We start from the raw sequence: 18925 nt of genomic DNA on the forward strand, positions 1-18925 counted from the left end.
CCCGTACAGCGATCTGTGTTTCTCTGGGTCCTCCAGACACAGCAGGCACCAATCGCGGTGCCTCGCGCTCCCGGGGAGCGAGCACAGGCAATGGATGTGGGGGGGGCATTTAGAAACGTCCTCCCGCATCGGCAGCGCTCCCGTCCGGCTGTTTATCGACATGGGCCGGATGGGAAGAGGTTAATAATGTAATTGTACAATACAGTTGCATAGTTGCATTTATAAAAAGAAAATTCAAAATAGAAAAAACATGAAAAAATATATTTTATCAGTTTACACTGCAAAATCTACAAGGTTAAAGAAAGGCACCTGTTTATCCAGCTCAACCTGCGTTAGTGTATGTGTGCATGTGTGTATGCATGTGTGTTTGTTTATATCATTACCATTTTCAATATCCCTGTACACTATGTTTGCTAAGAAATACAAAGTTTTTGTTAAATTTATTCAAACTCCTCACTGACACCACCAACTGTGGAAGGGCGTTCCACATCCTTACTGCTCTAACAGTAAAGAATTCCTTATGCAGTTTATGATTGAATTACTTCTCTTCCAACTTTATTGTATAGCCAATTGTCTTCTTTAACAGTCATCATTTAAAGATTTGTATATTGAGATCATATCCCTTCTTAAGCACCTCCAGGGAGAATAAGTTTAATTATTGTAGTCATTCCTAAAAACTGAGGTCCTCCACCCCCATTATTAGCATTGTTCCTCAGGATTGGTAACCAGATTTGAATGGCATACTTAAGATGTGGCCAAACTACTGTTTTGTATGGTAGTAAAATTATAGTTTTATCTCTTAATTAAATCCCCTTTTTATTGCATGCTAATAGTCTGCTATCCTTGCTTATTGCAGTTTGGCATTGCATGCTATTGCTAAGTCTGTGATCTACTTGGACCCCCAGGGATCCCTTTCCATCCTGGATTCCCCACAAGGTTCTCCCACTAATGAGTAATTTGCATGCATATTTTTCACTCCAAAGTGCATTACTTTACATTTTTCAATAGTGACCCTCATCTGCAGTATAGCTACCCACCCCTCTATAATACCTATGTATGTTTGGAAAGTTGCTACATATATCCTGTTGTTAAATTATTGCCCTGCTTAACTTTGTATCATCGGTAAACAATTAAACTGAAAATTTACACCAACCTCTATATTGTTTATGAACAAGTTAAGGAGTTATGAATTGGTCTCAGGACAGAGCCCTGGGGCACAATTTTAGAACATCCAGAAAATATGCCATCACTCAATTCTGTCTAGACACACTCTGGCAACCAGTTTTCTGTTCATGTACATACTATATGATCAATGCCAAAAGACTTCTATATAAATAAGGCGTTTGTGGAGTACTGTATCAAAATCTAGGTACACTACATCCACAGGCGTTCCTCTATCCAAATTACAGCTCACCTCATCGTAGAATGTTATAAGGTTGGTCTGCAAGAACAGCCTTTCATAAATCAATGTTGGTTACTACGAATGATAATATTTTCATCAGCAAATTCTAGGATACGGTCCCTTATCATACCATCCAATAGTTTACATACTATTGATATTAGACTGACTAATTTGTACTTGCCAGGTATATATATTGGCTCTTTTTTGAATATTAGTACATTTGCTGTTCTCCAATCTGCTGGTACTATATAAGTCAGTAAGCTGTCCTTAAAAATTTAAGCAATGGTATGGCTATAACATGACTAAGTTCTTTGAGAATTCTCAGTTGTAAGCCATCTAGCCCTGGTGATTTATTCACATTTATTTGTAGTAACACTGGTTTCTGCCAGTCACAATGGTACATTCAATAAAGCGTTATTACATTTCTCTCTTGTTTATAATACCCCTATTTTTTATGTGGAAAAATTGTAGAAAAAATGTATTTAGTTTAGCTGTCTTCTCCCTCTCACTTGTAACCAACATCCCCTGATCATCTTTTATGGGGCCAATATATTCTGGCCTGGAAATCTAGGCACAAACAAGCTCTAATCAAGAAAACAATAAACAAAGCTAAGGATGTTATAATTTTGCTGGTGCTTGAGGTGTGGAAGATATTACTGGTGGATGTTATAATACTGATAGGGGGGAACATTACTCCAACATTTTGAGTACATCCACAACATTACACTTACCATGCTGTTGTGATGCTCTGGGTTTTTGAGTATTTAAGGAGTCCTGATAAGCAGACTATAGTAGAAGCGATCTGAACTGCCTGGAAAACTGTAACTCTTGTCTACTTGGCCAATTAAAGATTTTTAAATATCTATTTAAACACCTGCTCCCCATTCCAGGGGCGGACTGACAACTCATGGGGCCCCCGGGCAATAGGGGATCATGGGGCCCCTGTGTCCTTGCCGAAACTCAAAAAAGCATATGAAAAAGGTACCAGAGGCATCTCATGGGGCCCCCTACTGACCCCGGGCCCTCGGGCAGTGCCCGAGTTTCCAAGTGGTCAGTCCGCCCCTGCCCCATTCACACCTGAGACCTTGTAACACCAATGAGTTGCATGACACCGGGGAGGGCAAATGGCTAATTGGGCCCAATTTGGACATTGTCACTTAGGGGTGTACTCACTTTTTTTGCCAGCGGTTTAGACATTAATGGCTGTGTTGAGTTATTTTGAGGGGACAGCAAATTTACACTGTTATACAAGCTGTACACTCACTACTTTACATTGTAGCAAAGTGTCATTTCCTCAGTGTTGTCACATGAAAAGATTTAATAAAATATTTACAAAAATGTGAGGGGTGTACTCACTTCTGTGAGATACTGTACAATGTAAAGAGTGGACCAAAGGCATTTCTAAATGTTTGAAAATTATATAAAAATAGGGTTTCATGTGGGAGAACTGATGATCCTTAATATAATATTTATAGCGATGTATAGAACCAGTAAAAACTTCTGTGAGATACTGTATATAGATACTGCCCAGAACCACAATCAAATATAGATTTCTTTTTTACCTGCAGGCTGTGCCACCACAGTTCTTGTAACTTCTGCTGGGGTAGGGGAGATGGTTCTTCAGATACTAGTAGGAACGGTAAGAAACAACAAATTCTATACAGTATAGCAACCAACATTATTCTCTTCGCATCACTTTTTGGGCTAAATTAACTGGCAATAATAGCTATATTGCTGAAATGCTAAGAAGAGGAAACAATTGTGAGAATAAATTACTACAACCTATTAGAAGTCTTTTAGAGATTCTTCATATAGCCCTACAACATGGACAATGCACAGTCCACATGTATTTATCTGCTGCTTCTCTGCAAACAGGAAACAGGAACTTTATTATAGAGAGAAAAGACAATAGAGTTTTATCATAGATGCAGCTACAAACTTTTAAACACTGCCATCTACTGGTTGAAGAATATATCTCTACTGAACACTGAAATAGTTGTTGCAAAATAGATGAACACTGTATTCCAACAACCCCACTCAAGAACTACTCCATATATAAGTCTGATTCTGTTTCTTGTAAGTGGTTTTGTCAAAGCCTCCGAATTATGTTTACCATGAGGTAGCTTTGATAATGTCCATGTCTGCTCTTCACTAAGAGATGTCATTTCTTCATCAGCAGCACAGATCCACTTTTGCTTCTCATGGGTTGGAAGTCTTTGCAGCTCATCCCATGAATCTGACTCTGATTTTACGCCAGCAACATAGGACAGATGTTTGGCTGGGATGCCTTTATTGCTTCTAATGGATTTCCTGATTGAAGCCTCTTGTGGTCTGATTTCTTCTTTTACAATATTTGGATTGTCTATGTTAATATCTATTTCTGTTTCACTTTACTGCTTATCTTCATGTGATACTGATGTGGAAATTCCTTCAGTTTGCAGTGTTTGTGTTAGTTCATGAAATGTTGAACATACTGAAGTTTCATTGACAATTACACTTCTACTGATGGTTACCTTGTTTGTGTCTTGGTGTAGAATTCTGTATCCCTTTTAAGATTCACTGTACCCCACAAGTATACCTTCTTTTGCGCAAGCATCCCATTTTGTACGTTTTTCTTGCGGGATGTGCGCATAAGCTTTGCTTCCAAAATTTTTTAGATGGCTCAAATTTGGGGCTTTTCCATTCCACAGTTCATATTGAGTTTTCTCAGTTGATTTTCCTGGTAGTCGATTTTGGAGATAGCATGCGGTCATAATTGCCTCCCCTCAGAATGTGGTTGGTATATCTGCATCAAACAACATGGTTCTTCCGCTGTCACACAGAAAACGGTTCTTTCTCTCTGCAACTCCATTTTGTTCTGGGATGTTTGGTACAGTAGTTTGAAATATTATGCTATGCTTTGTGAGAATCTGTGTGCAATACACTCAGCATTTTGCCAGATTTGTTGCTTACTTGAGCCAAATACTGTTCAAGTTTCTCTGGTACTTCACTTTTGTTGTGTAACAGATATAGTGTAATATACTTGAAGTAATCGTCTATAAAAGTGAGATAATACCTCTTCTTTCCTGAAGTCAATTTTTTGGACCGCAAAAATCTGAGTGAATTAAGTCCAGAGGTTTCTTAGCTCTGCTGTTACTCTGCTTTGGAGAGGCTTTTCTTGACCTTTTTGCTTTTATACAGCTGGTTCACCTCATTGATCGATCACATGGGCTAATTATTATTCCACTTTCATAGTCATTCTTAGTTAATTTCTTTATTATGTCAGGACTTCTGTGCCCAAGTCGTCTGTGCCATGTGTGAATACAGTTTGAATGTTTTTCCTCCTTGGCAGTATGAACCACCTCGTTGCAGTTCAGCTTATATAGTTCACATGTAATTTTAGCCTTTGCAAAAAAAGATATCCTCTTTTGTGATGGGGCAACTGTAATCTTGGAAGGTCACTACATTGCCTTATTTTGTGCACTTCTTCACTGACAAAAGATTAGTTTCAAGAGCAGGGACATTTTCACAGGCATCTTTCTGGTGACACTCTGGGAAACAAGACAGTAAAGGAAATTGCCTATTCCTTCTGATTCCATTATTTGTCTATTAGCTGTGGTGATTTTTTTCTGTTTTACTCTGTTCAAGATGAATAAAGAAATTTCTGTTATTTGTCATGTGACATGTAGCTCTTGAATCAACACACCATGCCTGAATCAGTTTCATCCTTCACATTTTTTGGCTTTTTGTAGTTTTGTTTGTTTTTGCATTCTAGCTTTCCAGACTCTGCAATTTAATTAATTAATTAATTAATTCATGAATTAATATAATTAAATGACCTTGTTTCTTGCACACAAAGCATTCACATGTTTCTTGTTGCATGTTACTGTTTTTATTCCCAATTTTTTTGTCTTTAAAGCACACTCAGAAACACCATCACTATTAATGCTTTCTGTTTTATGCTTATATTCATTCACAAGCTTGCCCTTAACATACACTATATTGCCAAAAGTATTGGTCGGCCTGCCTTTACACACACATGGACTTTAATGGCATCCCAGTCTTAGTTCATAGGGCTCAATATTAAGTTGTCCCACCCTTTGCAGCCATAACAGATTCAACTCTTCTGGGAAGGATGTCCACAAGGTTTAGGAGTGTGTCTATAGGAATGTTTGACCATTCTTCCAGAAACGCATTTGTGAGGTCAGGCTCTGGCATTGGACGAGGAGGCCAGGCTCGCAGTCTCCGCTCTAATTCATTCCAAAGGTGTTCTATTAGGTTGCGGTCAGGACTCTGCAGGTCAGTCAAGTTCCTCCTCCCCAAGCTTTATGGACCTGCCAGAGCCTGGGTCCGAACCTGGGCCTTCTGTGGTGAGTGGCAATGTTTCTTCTTGCTGAGCCACCTGGGATGCTGGACAGCTCCCTTGACAATTATTTGGATGATCCTACCTTGACCTTGTTTGTCATGAACCTTGAACAACTTGCTCCTCCCATGATCTTCCTGATAAAAGCCATGTCTCTGAACTTCCTGTTTGCCAGATTATTGTGCTCTTCAGCCAGTATCTTGCTCCTTGCCTTCTCTTATCTATATTTTGCCCACTCCTCCGCCACGGTAACCTGCCTGTGTATCTATCCTGCTGGTTTCAGGTGAGCCTTTGCACTGCTATAGTAACTGGTCTTTGAGGCTGACCCCTGATCGTGACAGGACCTTGCTTTGTGTACTGGTGTGCAGTCATGTTAGAACAAGAAGGGGCATCCTCAAACTGTTCCCACAAAGTTGGGAGTATGAAATTATCCAAAATGTCTTGGCATGCTGACACATTAAGAGTTCCCTTCACTGGGACTAAGGGACCAAGCCTAACCCCTGAAAAACAACCCCACACCATAATCCCCCCTCCACCAAACTTTACACTTGGAACAATGCAGTCAGGCAAGTACCGTTCTCCTGGCAACCGCCAAACCCAGACACGTCCATCAGATTGCCAGACAGAGAAGTGTGATTCGTCACTCCAAAGAACATATCTCCACTGCTCTAGAGTCTAGTAGTGCTTTACGGCACTGCATTCGATGCTTTTCATTTCACTTGGTGATGGAAGGCTTGGATGCAGCTGCTTCACCATGGAAACAGATTCCATGAAGCTCTCTACACACTGTTGTTGTGCTAATCTGAAGGCCACATGAAGTTTGGAGGTCTTTAGCTATTGACTCTGCAGACAGTTGGCGATTTGTGCACAATGTGCGCCTCAGCATGCACTGACCCCACTTTGTTATTTTACGTGGCCTACCACTTCATGGCGGAGTTGCTGTTGTTGCCAGTTGCTTCCACTTTTTATAATATTACTAAAAGTTGACTGTGGAATATTTAGTAGCAAGGAAATTTCATGGATGGACTATCTACCTATCATGGTACCACACTTGAGTTCACTGTGCTCCTTCGACCAACCCATTCTTTCACAAATGTTTGTAGAAGCAGTCTGCATGCCTAGGTGCTTGATTTTATACACCTGTGGCCATGGAGGTGATTGGAACACCTGAATCCAATGATTTGGAGGCGTGTCCCAACACTTTTGGCAATATAGTGTACGTCAATGTCAGTTCATCATCTGGATGTGCATAATTTGATCATCTTCTATGCTAAGAGATATTGTTCTCTGAGCTTCATGGTCTTTCTCTATCCACTCATCTAAATGATGTTCTGGCCTGACTTCTATATACATTTCCACATACCTTCTCTTGTTAGCATTTTCATCTTGAATTTCCAAGATTGGTAGTTCTGGTTTGTCAGATTTGCAAATGAAAGCTTTTTTGCTGCTGTGTTACTGGCCATTTCTTTTATTCTCTTGCAGTCTTCTTTCTGTTGTATCTTGCACTTTTTTGCTGTAGCAGGTTATGACTGGGTGTCTGGATGTCTGGGCCTATAACCTGTTAGAAATTTTGTGTATAACCATACAGAACAGATAATGCACAGTCCACATGTGTTTATCTGCTGCTTCATTGCAAACAGGAACTTTATTAGAGAGAGAAAAGACAACAGAGTTTTATCAGAGATGCAGCTACAAACGTACACTCACCGGCCACTTTATTAGGTACACCTTGCTAGAGCCAAGAAAATATCCCCCACACCATTACACCACCAGCCTGAACCCTTGATACAAGGCAGGATGGATCCATGATTTCATGTTGTTTACGCCAAATTCTGACCCTACTGTTGCCTTTCTATCTTCTCAAACCAGTCTGCCCATTCTCCTCTGACCTCTGACATCAATAAGGCATTTTCATCCACATAACTGCTGCTTACTGGATATTTTCTCTTTTTCTGGCCATTCTCTGTAAACCCTAGAGATGGTTGTAAAATCCCAGTAGATCAGCAGTTTTTGAAATACTCAGACCAACCCGTCTGGCTTCAACAATCATGCCGCATTCAAAGTCACTTAAATCCCCTTTCTTCCTTATTCTGATGTTCGGTTTGAACTTCAGCAAGTCGTCTTCACCATATCTACATGCCTAAATGCATTGAGTTGCTGCCATGTGATTGGCTGATTAGCAATTTATGTTACCAAGCAATTGAACAGGTGTAGCAAATAAAGTGGCTGGTGAGTGTTTATAAACACTGACATATACTGGTTGAAGAATATATCTCTACCGAACACTGAAGTAGCTATTGCAAAATATATGAACACTGTATTCCAACAAATTCTATCATACAAAAGATTTACAGTATTTTATAAGAGTTTAATTATTTGCATTTTATAAAATATACACATCTTCACTACCTTGTATTACAACACTGAAAAAAGTGTCAACAGTGGAAGCATTTTGTGACTAAAGGCAATATTTATTAGAATACTCATTATAAACCTAGTTTACCAGTTTTAATTTATTCTAATCTTGTGAGTGTTGAAGACTTTTATCATTTTAACTTAATTTCCCCTAAATTCATAAAACAGCTACACTTTAAAAGCCTATCTGTAGACCAACTTGTTTTGTTTTGAATAGCATGGGGAAGTTACAGAACTTCTTTGAGGTTTTTATTGTTTGATTGCCTTTTGAGACTGCACCTCCCATATTCTATATCATAATAATGTGTGTATATATTTTATTGCAGGTAATTGAAACTCAGGGGAGTTACAGTTTCCTAGTTTGTGGGGTCAGCCTCTCCACATTGGCCTTTACTATGTACATTGTGCTGATAGTGCTTGATAACATGCATCCAAGGGAATCAAAAGGTAAGACCACCAGTTTGTGCATTGATAAGGTATGGCAGTTTCTTGTATTGTTTTTTTTATATACAAGGTAGGTTCATGGCAGCATCTGTGTTTGATATGGTCAAAAAATTTATTTTTATTATGCTCTGGAAGACAGAAAAGTTGTGTTTTTAACCATGTACATACTGTCCTAGTTCACTGTATTTACATAATTTGTACTACTTCTCGAAAGCAGCCATTTATTTACTGTATACCTACTTGATGGTTCTTTTTTAATTATTATATTTTTGGTACGAGAATGGAGTTGACAATGATGATGATCACCACATTTGGCCAATATAACAACACAAAGTTAACAGTATTCTTATGATAGTAAAATTTAGGATTGAACTGATAACACTGAGTCTAGTAGTAAGTACTAAGGAATACCTGTTCCATGGATGGTGATTGGTCTATCATTTAGTAAGTCAATGAAGATCTCTGTTAATAAAATATAAAAATATAGTTTAGGTGGAAGGTGAAAGACCGTTTGGAGAATTGTTATTTATTAGTCTGGTTTGATAGCATTGGGTATAGTGGAAAACAATTTTTGGTCCTGTTTAATTACTTAAGGAGGCTGCCACGTATTCCAAATGGAGGGCATAAGACAGTTTATCTACAAATAATGGGATAGTGATGGGATCAGGGTAAAACCATTTATGCAAGATAGCATTCCTTGCCACAAGAGACAGAAAAGTGAATAGTTAGTTGCAACCTCTGGAAATTTTTCATTTTCAATCTTATTAAAGTTTGGACAAGACCAAGGTACAAGAATGCAAAAGTACCATAATGAGGTAATGTACCTCTGGAATGTCTATCAGGCCAAAAATTCTATGTGATGCTTTAAACTACACGAGTTAGTAAAATTGCAGCTTTTTTTTCATGTAGTTATAGGCCATTTTACCTCTAATGTTCAAAATTGGGCATTTTCTGACCTCAAAGAGGTATGAGTTTTAAGCATAATGTGTAACTTCAGTAAAAAATAGTTTTGTTTTTTTTAACATACTAAGCTGTAAGGACAGTTACATGCTATAATGACCATTGGGCCAATGACAGCTGAAAAAATGGCAAAACAATCTTGTGCATCAAACAAAGTAATCAATTTATTAAAAGAAGGTTAAAATGCACTCACAGACACTTTGAAAGTAACGCAAACCATAGTTCGATTTTCTTTCCTGCAACCATGGGATGTCAACACAGTCAGTGTTGGTGGGGGAATCTTTCCTGCAACGCTACTGTATTCTGTCGGTGGGGAGCCTTCCCTGTCAGCAATGACTACTGCTGGTGGCTATAGCCACCATCAGTAATCGATTAACAGGCTTGATTGATGGATCGACTTCAAGACAACCACCCTGCCCATAGATCGTCCCTACTGAACCGGCTGAGATTTTATCTACTTATGGTCTGTTTAAATCACATATCACGGACTGCATCAACCAGTGGGATGGCAATTATAACCTGGATGACTTGAATCGCTGCTGACAAAATGGCTGCAGACCATTGGTAGGAAACTGCATGTAAAAGCATTATTTTACCATAGAAAATATAATAAAAAAAGCCATTCAAGTTATATAGTCCTTAGAAATCAAAAGTTGATCATCAGGGAAAAAAAGCAGTTTAAAAGCATTCAGAGAATCCAGGAATTTGTGGAAAAAGATGTTCAGCAGATAAGCAATGCTCACAACAAGAATGGAGATTTTTCAAGTAAGGTTATATTGAATTATCAACAATAGTTATTGTTTTTTACATGGCTAATACAATGCTGATGTTATAAAATGAAAGTGTATGTTGTGACTTTATTTCTCCTGTAAAAGCAGTGGATGCAGCTCTAGTTACCTAAATGTTGAGTAGCATAGCAACTTCTCTGCACTCGGATTTCGGAGATGATCACTAGAAAAACTAATATTACACATGGTACTGACTGACCTATGCCTGATGAACTTTAGTAGTCATTAGTAAGACTTCATCAGGAATATGCAGTTCAGTTTTGGGCACCAGATCACAAAAAGTATAACAGGGAACTGGAGAAAGTACAGAGAAGGGCAACCAAACCGATAATAGGCATGGAGGAGCTCAGCTATGAGGAAAGATTAGAAAAAATGAATTTGAGAAGAGGAAATTAAGGGGCGATATGATCAACCTGTATAAATTCATAGGTGGCCCATATAGTGAACTTGGTGTAGAGCTATTCACACTGAGGTCATCACAGAGGACAAGGGGGCACTCCTTACCAGGGTGGGAAAAAAATCGATATTTTTTAAAAAAAAATTTAAAAAAATCAAATTAAAATCAGATTTTTTTTTTATTTTTATCAAATTTATTTTAAAAAAATGCTTTTGGAGTAAAAATCTATGCAAAGATAGTTTTCAATTATAGATGCATTAATAACTTAGTTTATTTAGCATGAAATGGAGCTTAGTTATGTAGCGCGAGGCTGTATAATCTGCAATATTTATATTTTTGGTAAATTCCAAGCTCTGCAAGCTGAGATAACATGCACTGCATTGAAGCATTCACACAATTTCACATTAACCATGAGAAAAAACATGAAATAAAAGAATTTGAGTAGTTCTCCTGCTGTGTGTGATTAACCTATTAACCTAAAATCAGTTCTGATATCGCTGTTTTACTAACCTGACAGCTTATTATTCTAAAAAGGAAGCCATCATTTGGTTTGCAAATATAAAGCTGCTAACTACCAGCAAGAATGAGTTGGATTCCTTACATTTAAAGAGCACCTGTCATTTTAGATCCATCATGGCAGCGCCTGTTAGCGAGCATCCACTCACCTGCTGCCGCCACGTCCCTCACCTTGTTGCGTCACTGCTGCATCATCAGCTGTCCCATTAAAGTGAATGGGAGTCAACAATAGGCCAGAGGAGGAGCCACTGCGGTACAGAGATGACAGTTGCTCTTTAAAAATTATGATTTAAATTGAGCCTTTTCAATAGTGATTTAAATCAGGATTTAAATTAACTTGATTTCAATTAAATTCACCCTGCTTGTTACGTATTTCATCTCCAAATACAGAAAGGCTTCTTCACATTAAGAGCGGTGAAAATGTGGAATAAACTCCCTTGAGAGCTAGTTCTGGCCAGCTCAGTAGATTGTTTTTAAAAAAAAGCCTGGAACCTTTCCTAAATGTACACAATATAACCGGATACTAATATTTATAGGTAACGTTGATCGAAGGAGTGTCCGATTGCCTCTTGGGGGGCCAGGAAGCAATTTTCCCCTGCTGGAGCAAATTGGATGAAGCCTTATTGGGGTTTTTGCCTTTCTATGGATCAACTGTGGGTATAGGATAGTGTATAAAGGATTGTATTTTTTTCCCCCTTTTTATTGGTTGAACTAGATGGACTTGTGTCTAATTTCAACCAGACTATGTAATCTTTGGAGTCCTTGACTTGATGTAGGCTGTCACTGTGGACACTCAAGAGTACAGCAATTTGGAAGTAGTAATAATTGTGAGGTAATTTAAAACTTGATACATTATGCAAGCTTGGAATACTATATTATTTACACCTATCCATTGCTGAGTAGGACCCCTTTTGTCACCAGAAGAGCATGAGGTCCTCACTGCATATGTTAAAAAAATAAAAGGGTGCAGGAATTGGTCCTTTGCAATTTCAGTTCATGCTGACTTTATAGCTTCTTGTTCAAATTGTTTATTGAAATCAAAGAGTCAAGAAGTTTACATACATGCATACAGTTAGATCGATACATACACAGAGTTACACGAAACTGGGCCAGCATGGCGTATAATGGGTGTGCGAACAGTACAATTCTGAGAAGGTATCAATACAAATAGGTAACTTATTACATACTAGTAAACAACTGAAAATAAGATATAAAGATATGCACAACCTCATATGTGTGACCAAAGGGTCAGAAAACCATTGAGCAAGTAGGAATGCAATGTTCATATAGGCCGCTTAACAGAGTAAACTAAGGTGCTTCTGAGAGGCATAGTGGGTGAATTAAACATTCAATCGTTTAATGTTAACCTATTAACCTAAACTCGGTTCTGATATCGCTGTTTTACTAACCTGACAGCTTATTATTCTAAAAAGGAAACCATCATTTGGTTTGCAAATATAAAGATTCTAACTACCAGCAAGAATGAGTTGGATTCCTTACAGTGATTCTTCTAAAAAGATGAAGGCAAAGGTGAAGAGCAAAAGAAATAGCGTAGAGTAGAGAGGGGGTATAGGGGACAAGGAGAGTAAGAGAAGGGAAGAGGGAGGGGAAAGAGGCCCGGAGTGCTGGCCGATGGTCAGCACTGTGGATAAGCCAAATTGCCATAAAAATAGGATCACCCCTAAAAAGTCATGGTAACAAGAGGGTGTCATCAAATTGAGGGGGGAGAAAATGGTGCACCCAGGGTTGCCACATAGTGTAATATTCAACCCTATCTAGCAGGAATGCATCTAATTTACCGGTGACTTTTTATTTGCTGGTTTAATATTCACACTGCAAACCTGCTGTTCCAACCTATCCATCAGGATTGATGTGGTGTACATCAAATTATGACCCTACTGTCTGCATGTCTCCGCAGATATTGATATACATCAGACCATGCAACATTTCTCCAAACTTTTGCTTTGCCATTTTGGTGACCACATGCCCAGTATTTCCCAATGTTCTTGTTTTTGGTTAACAAGAGTGGAGTCATGCATGGTGTTCTGCTCTAACAGCTGTTACTGCTAGTTTTTCCTAGATGCCCTTCTGAACACCACTGTCATAAAAAAAAAAGTATTTTTTTTAAGCAGGCTTGGATTTGTAGACCTGACATGAGCAGGTGAGCAGTTTCTGAAACTGCTAAACTGATGTCACATCTCATCACATCTTGCAAATAATCCTCAGTTCTCTATGTTTTATCAAATCAATATTTCAACCCCTTGACCAGGGCTGCATGCCTTATGTATTCAATTGGAACTTCAGGTCACTTTTAAGCAGTGTGCATCAACAAGTAGGTGTACCTGGTAAAGTGGTCACTGTCATCATTATATGTATCAGAGGTTTACATTGTATGGTTATGGACACAAAGGAGCAGACTGTATACAAGTGCACAAAACATCTCATTTATACTCTACTTTCCATATTTGTTTAAGCCCCATGTTTTGTTGCTATAGCCTTGTTCAACAAAATTCCACTTTGTATATGTTGGAATTGGTTTTGAAGTGGCAAATATTCCAACAACCTATAGGCTTAGCCAAACTAAATACAATGGGAATGTGCAAACTTTAGAGCTGTGCCTTGAATGCCATTCCACCTCAAACCAGTGAATATTTTGGCCAATTTAATGTACAAGGCCCTCAACATATTTTAAATACTAATGATTCAGCATCTGCCTAAACTTACCACATTTTTCTTTACAGATACATCACGAAAGACACCAGAACAAGGAGATACAGAACCATATCAACGGTAGAAAAATGGCATTCTTACAAGCACAGACAACAGCTTTCCATGCGCAAAACCAGCATTTCTTTTCTGTGCCAAAATGTTGTAAACCTTAGCTAATCTTCTGTAATTAAAGCCTAAATATACCACCCAATACAGTGCAATAAACATGTGCAGGCATTGGTTGGCTTCTGTCTTTTTCATTTCAGGGTGGTGTTCGGGCAGAACTAAAGGGAAGCAAACCTGTTGGAGCTGGAGGGAAACCCCCCCACATTTTGTCATGTTACAAACAAAAACGTAAATGTATTTTATTGGGATTTTATGTGATAGACCAACACAAAGTGGCACATAATTGTGAAGTGGAAGGAAAATGATAAATGGTTTTCAAATTTTGTTACAAATAAATATGTGAAAAGGGTGGCGTGCATTTGTACTCAGCCCCCCTGAATCAATACTTTGTAGAACCACCTTTCACTGCAATTACAGCTGCAAGTCTTTTTGGGGATTTCTCTACCAGCTTTGCACATCTAAAGAGTGAAATTTTTGCCCATTCCTCTTTGCAAAATAGCTCAAGCTCTGTCAGATTAGATGGAGAGCGACTGAATTTTCAAGTCTTTCCACAGATTCTCAATTGGATTTAGGTCTGGACTTTTTACTGGGCCATTCTAACACATGAATATGCTTTGATCTAAACCATTCCATTGTAGCTCTGGATGTATGTTTAGGGTTGTTGTCCTGCTGGAAGGTGAACCTCTGCCACAGTCTCAAGTCTTTTGCAGACTCTAACAGGTTTTCTTCTAAGATTGCCCTTTTATTTGGCTCCATCCATCTTCCCATCAACTCTGACCAGCTTCTCTGTCTCTGCTGAAGAAAAACATCCCCAAAACATGATGCTGCCACCACCATGTTTCACAGTGGGGATGGTGTGTTCAGGGTAATGTGCAGTGTTTTCTGCAACACACAGTGTTTTGCTTTTAAGCCAAAAGTTAAATTTTGGTCCCATCTGACCAGAGCTTTCTCCCACAAGTTTTCTGTGTCCCCCACATGGCTTCTCGCAAACTGCAAATGGGACTTCTTATGGATTTCTTTCAACAATGGCTTTCTTCTTGCCACTTTTCCATAAAGACCAGATTTGTGAAGCGCAGGACTAATAGTTGTCCTATGGACAGATTCTCCCACCTGACCTGTGGATCTCTGCAGTTCCTCCAGAATTACCATGGGATTCTTGGCTGCTTCTCTGATTTAATGCTCTCCTTGTCTGGCCTGTCAGTTTAGGTGGACAGCCATGTCTTGGTAGGTTTGCAGTTGGGCCATACGCAGTTTCTGATGATGGACTGAACAGTGCTCCATGAGGTGGTCAAAGCTTGGGATATTTTTTTTTATAACCGAAGCATGCTTTAAACTTCGCCACAACTTTATCCCTGACCTGTCTGGTGTGTTCCTTGGCCTTCATTATGCGGTTTGTTCACTAATGTTCTTTAACAAATCTCTGAGGGCTTCACAGAACAGCTGTATTTATACTGAGATTAAATTACACACAGGTGGACTCTATTTACTAATTAGGTGACTTATGAAGGTAATTGGTTCCACTAGATTTTACTTAGGAGTAGCAGAGTAAAGGGGGCTGAATACAAATGCACACCACACTTTTCAGATATTTATTTGTAAAAAATTTTGAAAACCATTTATCATTTTCCTTCTGTTTCACAATTATGTGCCACTTTGTGTTGGTCTATCACAAAAAAATCCCAATAAAAAACATTCATGTTTTTGGTTGTAATATGACAAAATGTGGAAAATTTCAAGAGGTATGAATACTTTTTCAAGGCACTGTAATAGGTATTTGGGTGCTGTACGCAGTATTTAGTGGCAGCAGGCTGCATGGAGTGCAAATGCACTTAAATGTTTTTAAGTCAACTTTAACTATAGTGTTAAATAAAATCCTACGTACAATTTTGTTTTTCTTTGTACTTATGTAAATGCAGAAAGCTGATTGTGCTTATATACTCTTAGATCTGGAACAATGTCACCCAACTCTTTCCAGCTCTGGTCCATTGTCCAACCTAGTCTTGTTTCACATGTTCACTTTTAACAGATTGTCCATTGATGCCTAATAAACTGGGTCCATAAAAGAGAAAGAAATACACCCCGTGACTCGGAGGCTGCAATTATTCGCTTACCTCCAGAAAAAGGATCTACCCTCCCAACACTTATAGATCTACTTCCAGATACGCCACTTTTTCTCTACCATGTCCCCCACATTGACTCTTGGGAAACCCACTCCCTTTGAGCGTCTGTGCATACAGGGTCCACATCAAAGGGGCTTAATTTCTAATACATATAAAATTCTTATGGATGCCTCCCCCCTCTCTAATGACACTCACCACTACATGCGCAAGTGGTCCCAGTTTTTACAATGTGACATCGATCTGATGCAGTGGAGGAAAATTTCGGAAAACACATCTAAATCTTCTGTCTGTGTGTTTTTTTTGTTTTTTTTTTAAAAACACATTGCAAACTTTATTATACGCATTAAAACACAAGCTTAAAACATTGTAACTCAGAAAATGAGTGGTATTGACATAAAGCCAAAAAAAGACTCTACCTATACAAGCATCTTCTATGACCCCCTGTATGACAACACACAATGGGATAAATATATCTGTATCTGGTCAATGAAGTCCAAAAGTCAAAAGTGTTTCTAGGCTTATGCTCTTCCTCAGGGAGGCCGAGAGGACCTTGATGTTTTTTTTTTTGTTTTTTTTTTTAATTTAAATATTTATTAGTTTTTCATATTATTACAAAAATTCCATAAGAAGAGACACAATACATATAAATAATCAATACATTTCTACTTTGCCCCTTCTAATTACCTCTTTTCTTTCCCTCCCCTCCCAACCCATTTCTACCCCCCTTCCCCCTCCCTCCCCTCTGCAAGATCTCCAATCTCTCAAGGCCCAATAACTTTAAATAACTTCCTAGTTTAAAATTTTCTATATTTCTCTTTCAATCCTGATTTTTCCCATTTTCCCCATCGCGAATAGTATATTTCCAACCTGTCTTCCTGCATATAGTAAGTTTTTTCCATTCTACTAATCTGGTTTACCCTATTGATCCAATCCTCCTCCATCGGCACCTCTGTCTTCCTCCAAAACTTGGGTATCAACCCTTTTGCAGCACTTAGGTAGTACCATACGCCTGATTCTTTATATTTATTTACTGTTGTCACAACATTATGTAGGAGACACATGGTTGGGTCTAACCCTATGTCCTTTCCAGTTATTTTTTCTATTAATTTAACTATTGTCTTCCAGAAAACCTGAATTTTTGGACATTGCCACCATATGTGAAACACCGTGCCCTCCTCCCCACATCCTCTCCAACACATTTATTGAATTCTCCCCACTCATCTTGTGCTCAGTGCTCGGTGTAATATGCCATCGTGTCAGACATTTATAGTTAATCTCAACATCTCTCATACTAACACTCTCGTGTACCAATCTAAATATCTTATTCTGTTGATCCTCATCTATCACCACCTCCATATCTCTTTCCCAATTTGTTATAAAAATTAACTTTGTGTCTGTCTAATTCTGTGAGTATTCTATAAATTTTTGTAACACCGTGTTTCCCATCTCTACGTGTTTTTAATAGCCTTTCAAACATATTCCACTCCTTTTTTAATCTCAAGGGTTTTGGGAGATTTCCAATGAAACATTTTAATTGATGATATTTCCACTCATCTATTCTAGTAAACATATCTCCCTCCCTCTCTTTTAATTCTTTAAATGTTCTCAATTCCCCCTCTACCAATACGTCTCTCAATTGGATATCTTCCTTTTTAAACCATCTCCCTGATATCTCATCCTTTCCTGGAGGGAAATACTCCGTGTTTGGAAGAGGCATTAATATAGAGTTGAAATCCCATTTCATGTGTTTATGTAAATTATCCCATGTCCTTAAAACATTTAAAGTGTAAGTGCTTGTGCTTTCTTTAATTCTTCTATAATGTGCTGGAACCCATATCATCTTACTCAAACTAATTCCACCCAATTCGTTTTCTATTTTTACCCAACTTTTTCCCTTATGGTTAAATGTCCAATCATAGATTCTTGCTAAAATTACTGCTTTATAATATCTCTTGACATCAGGGAGTCCCATTCCCCCTTTCTCTTTAGTCCTACTTAGTGTTTCGTATGATATTCTTGGTTTTTTATTCCTCCATATATATCTTGTTAACATTCTTCTCATTATCTTAAAAAACGCCTCTGGAAGTTTGATTGGGACCATTTGAAATCTATAGAGTATTTTAGGTATAATTACCATTTTAACTAGGTTTATACGTCCTAACCATGATGGATTTCCTCCTTCTAATCTTTTTAATTCTTTCTTAGTCTCATTTATCAGAGAAATATAGTTTAATCTATACAGTTGTTTATATGAGGTGGCAAGATTTATTCCTAGGTATTTTATATCTTTTTCTCTCCATATAAAGGGGAATTCTTTTTGTAACTTTTCTTTTTCGCTCTTTGGTATATTGATGTTCAGAATCTCTGTTTTTGTTGGGTTAATTTTTAGATTTGATAATTTACCAAGTATAATGAAGACCCTGAAGGAATATGGAGGTGTTATTCGGGGGTTACCTACATAAAACAATAGGTCGTCCGCAAAGGCCGCTACTTTATGTTCTATATTTTCTATCTGGATTCCCTTTACCGCTCCACTATTCCTTATTATTGACAACAGGGGTTCCAATGTCAAAACGTACAACAAGGGGGACAATGGGCAGCCTTGTCTTGTTCCATTGGACATCCCAATGGATTCCGACCTCTCCCCATTTACCGTGATAATTGCGGTGGGCTCTCTATATAATTTACCTATCCACTCACGCATTC

The 18925-nt window shown here is 38.3% G+C and overlaps 1 protein-coding gene and 1 pseudogene across 1 annotated transcript in view; one reads left to right on the forward strand and one right to left on the reverse strand.

Annotated features, from left to right (window-relative positions):
* The window catches only part of SLC60A1 (solute carrier family 60 member 1), a 128629-nt gene extending 114419 nt beyond the window's left edge, over positions 1-14210 (forward strand). Inside the window, exons 8-10 of the mRNA XM_089686362.1 lie at positions 2971-3041; positions 8486-8606; positions 14006-14210. Of these exons, the coding sequence (XP_089542488.1) occupies positions 2971-3041; positions 8486-8606; positions 14006-14058 (245 nt within the window). The 3' untranslated portion in view covers positions 14059-14210. The remainder of the gene's footprint in view (positions 1-2970; positions 3042-8485; positions 8607-14005) is intronic.
* On the reverse strand, positions 3188-4405 carry LOC149455359 (uncharacterized; annotated as a pseudogene).
* Positions 14211-18925: the final 4715 nt, after the last annotated feature.

Source organism: Staurois parvus, unplaced genomic scaffold, assembly GCF_062004578.1.
Source record: "Staurois parvus isolate SC_StPar_1 unplaced genomic scaffold, SC_StPar_1.0 ptg000395l, whole genome shotgun sequence".
NCBI lineage: Eukaryota > Metazoa > Chordata > Amphibia > Anura > Ranidae > Staurois > Staurois parvus.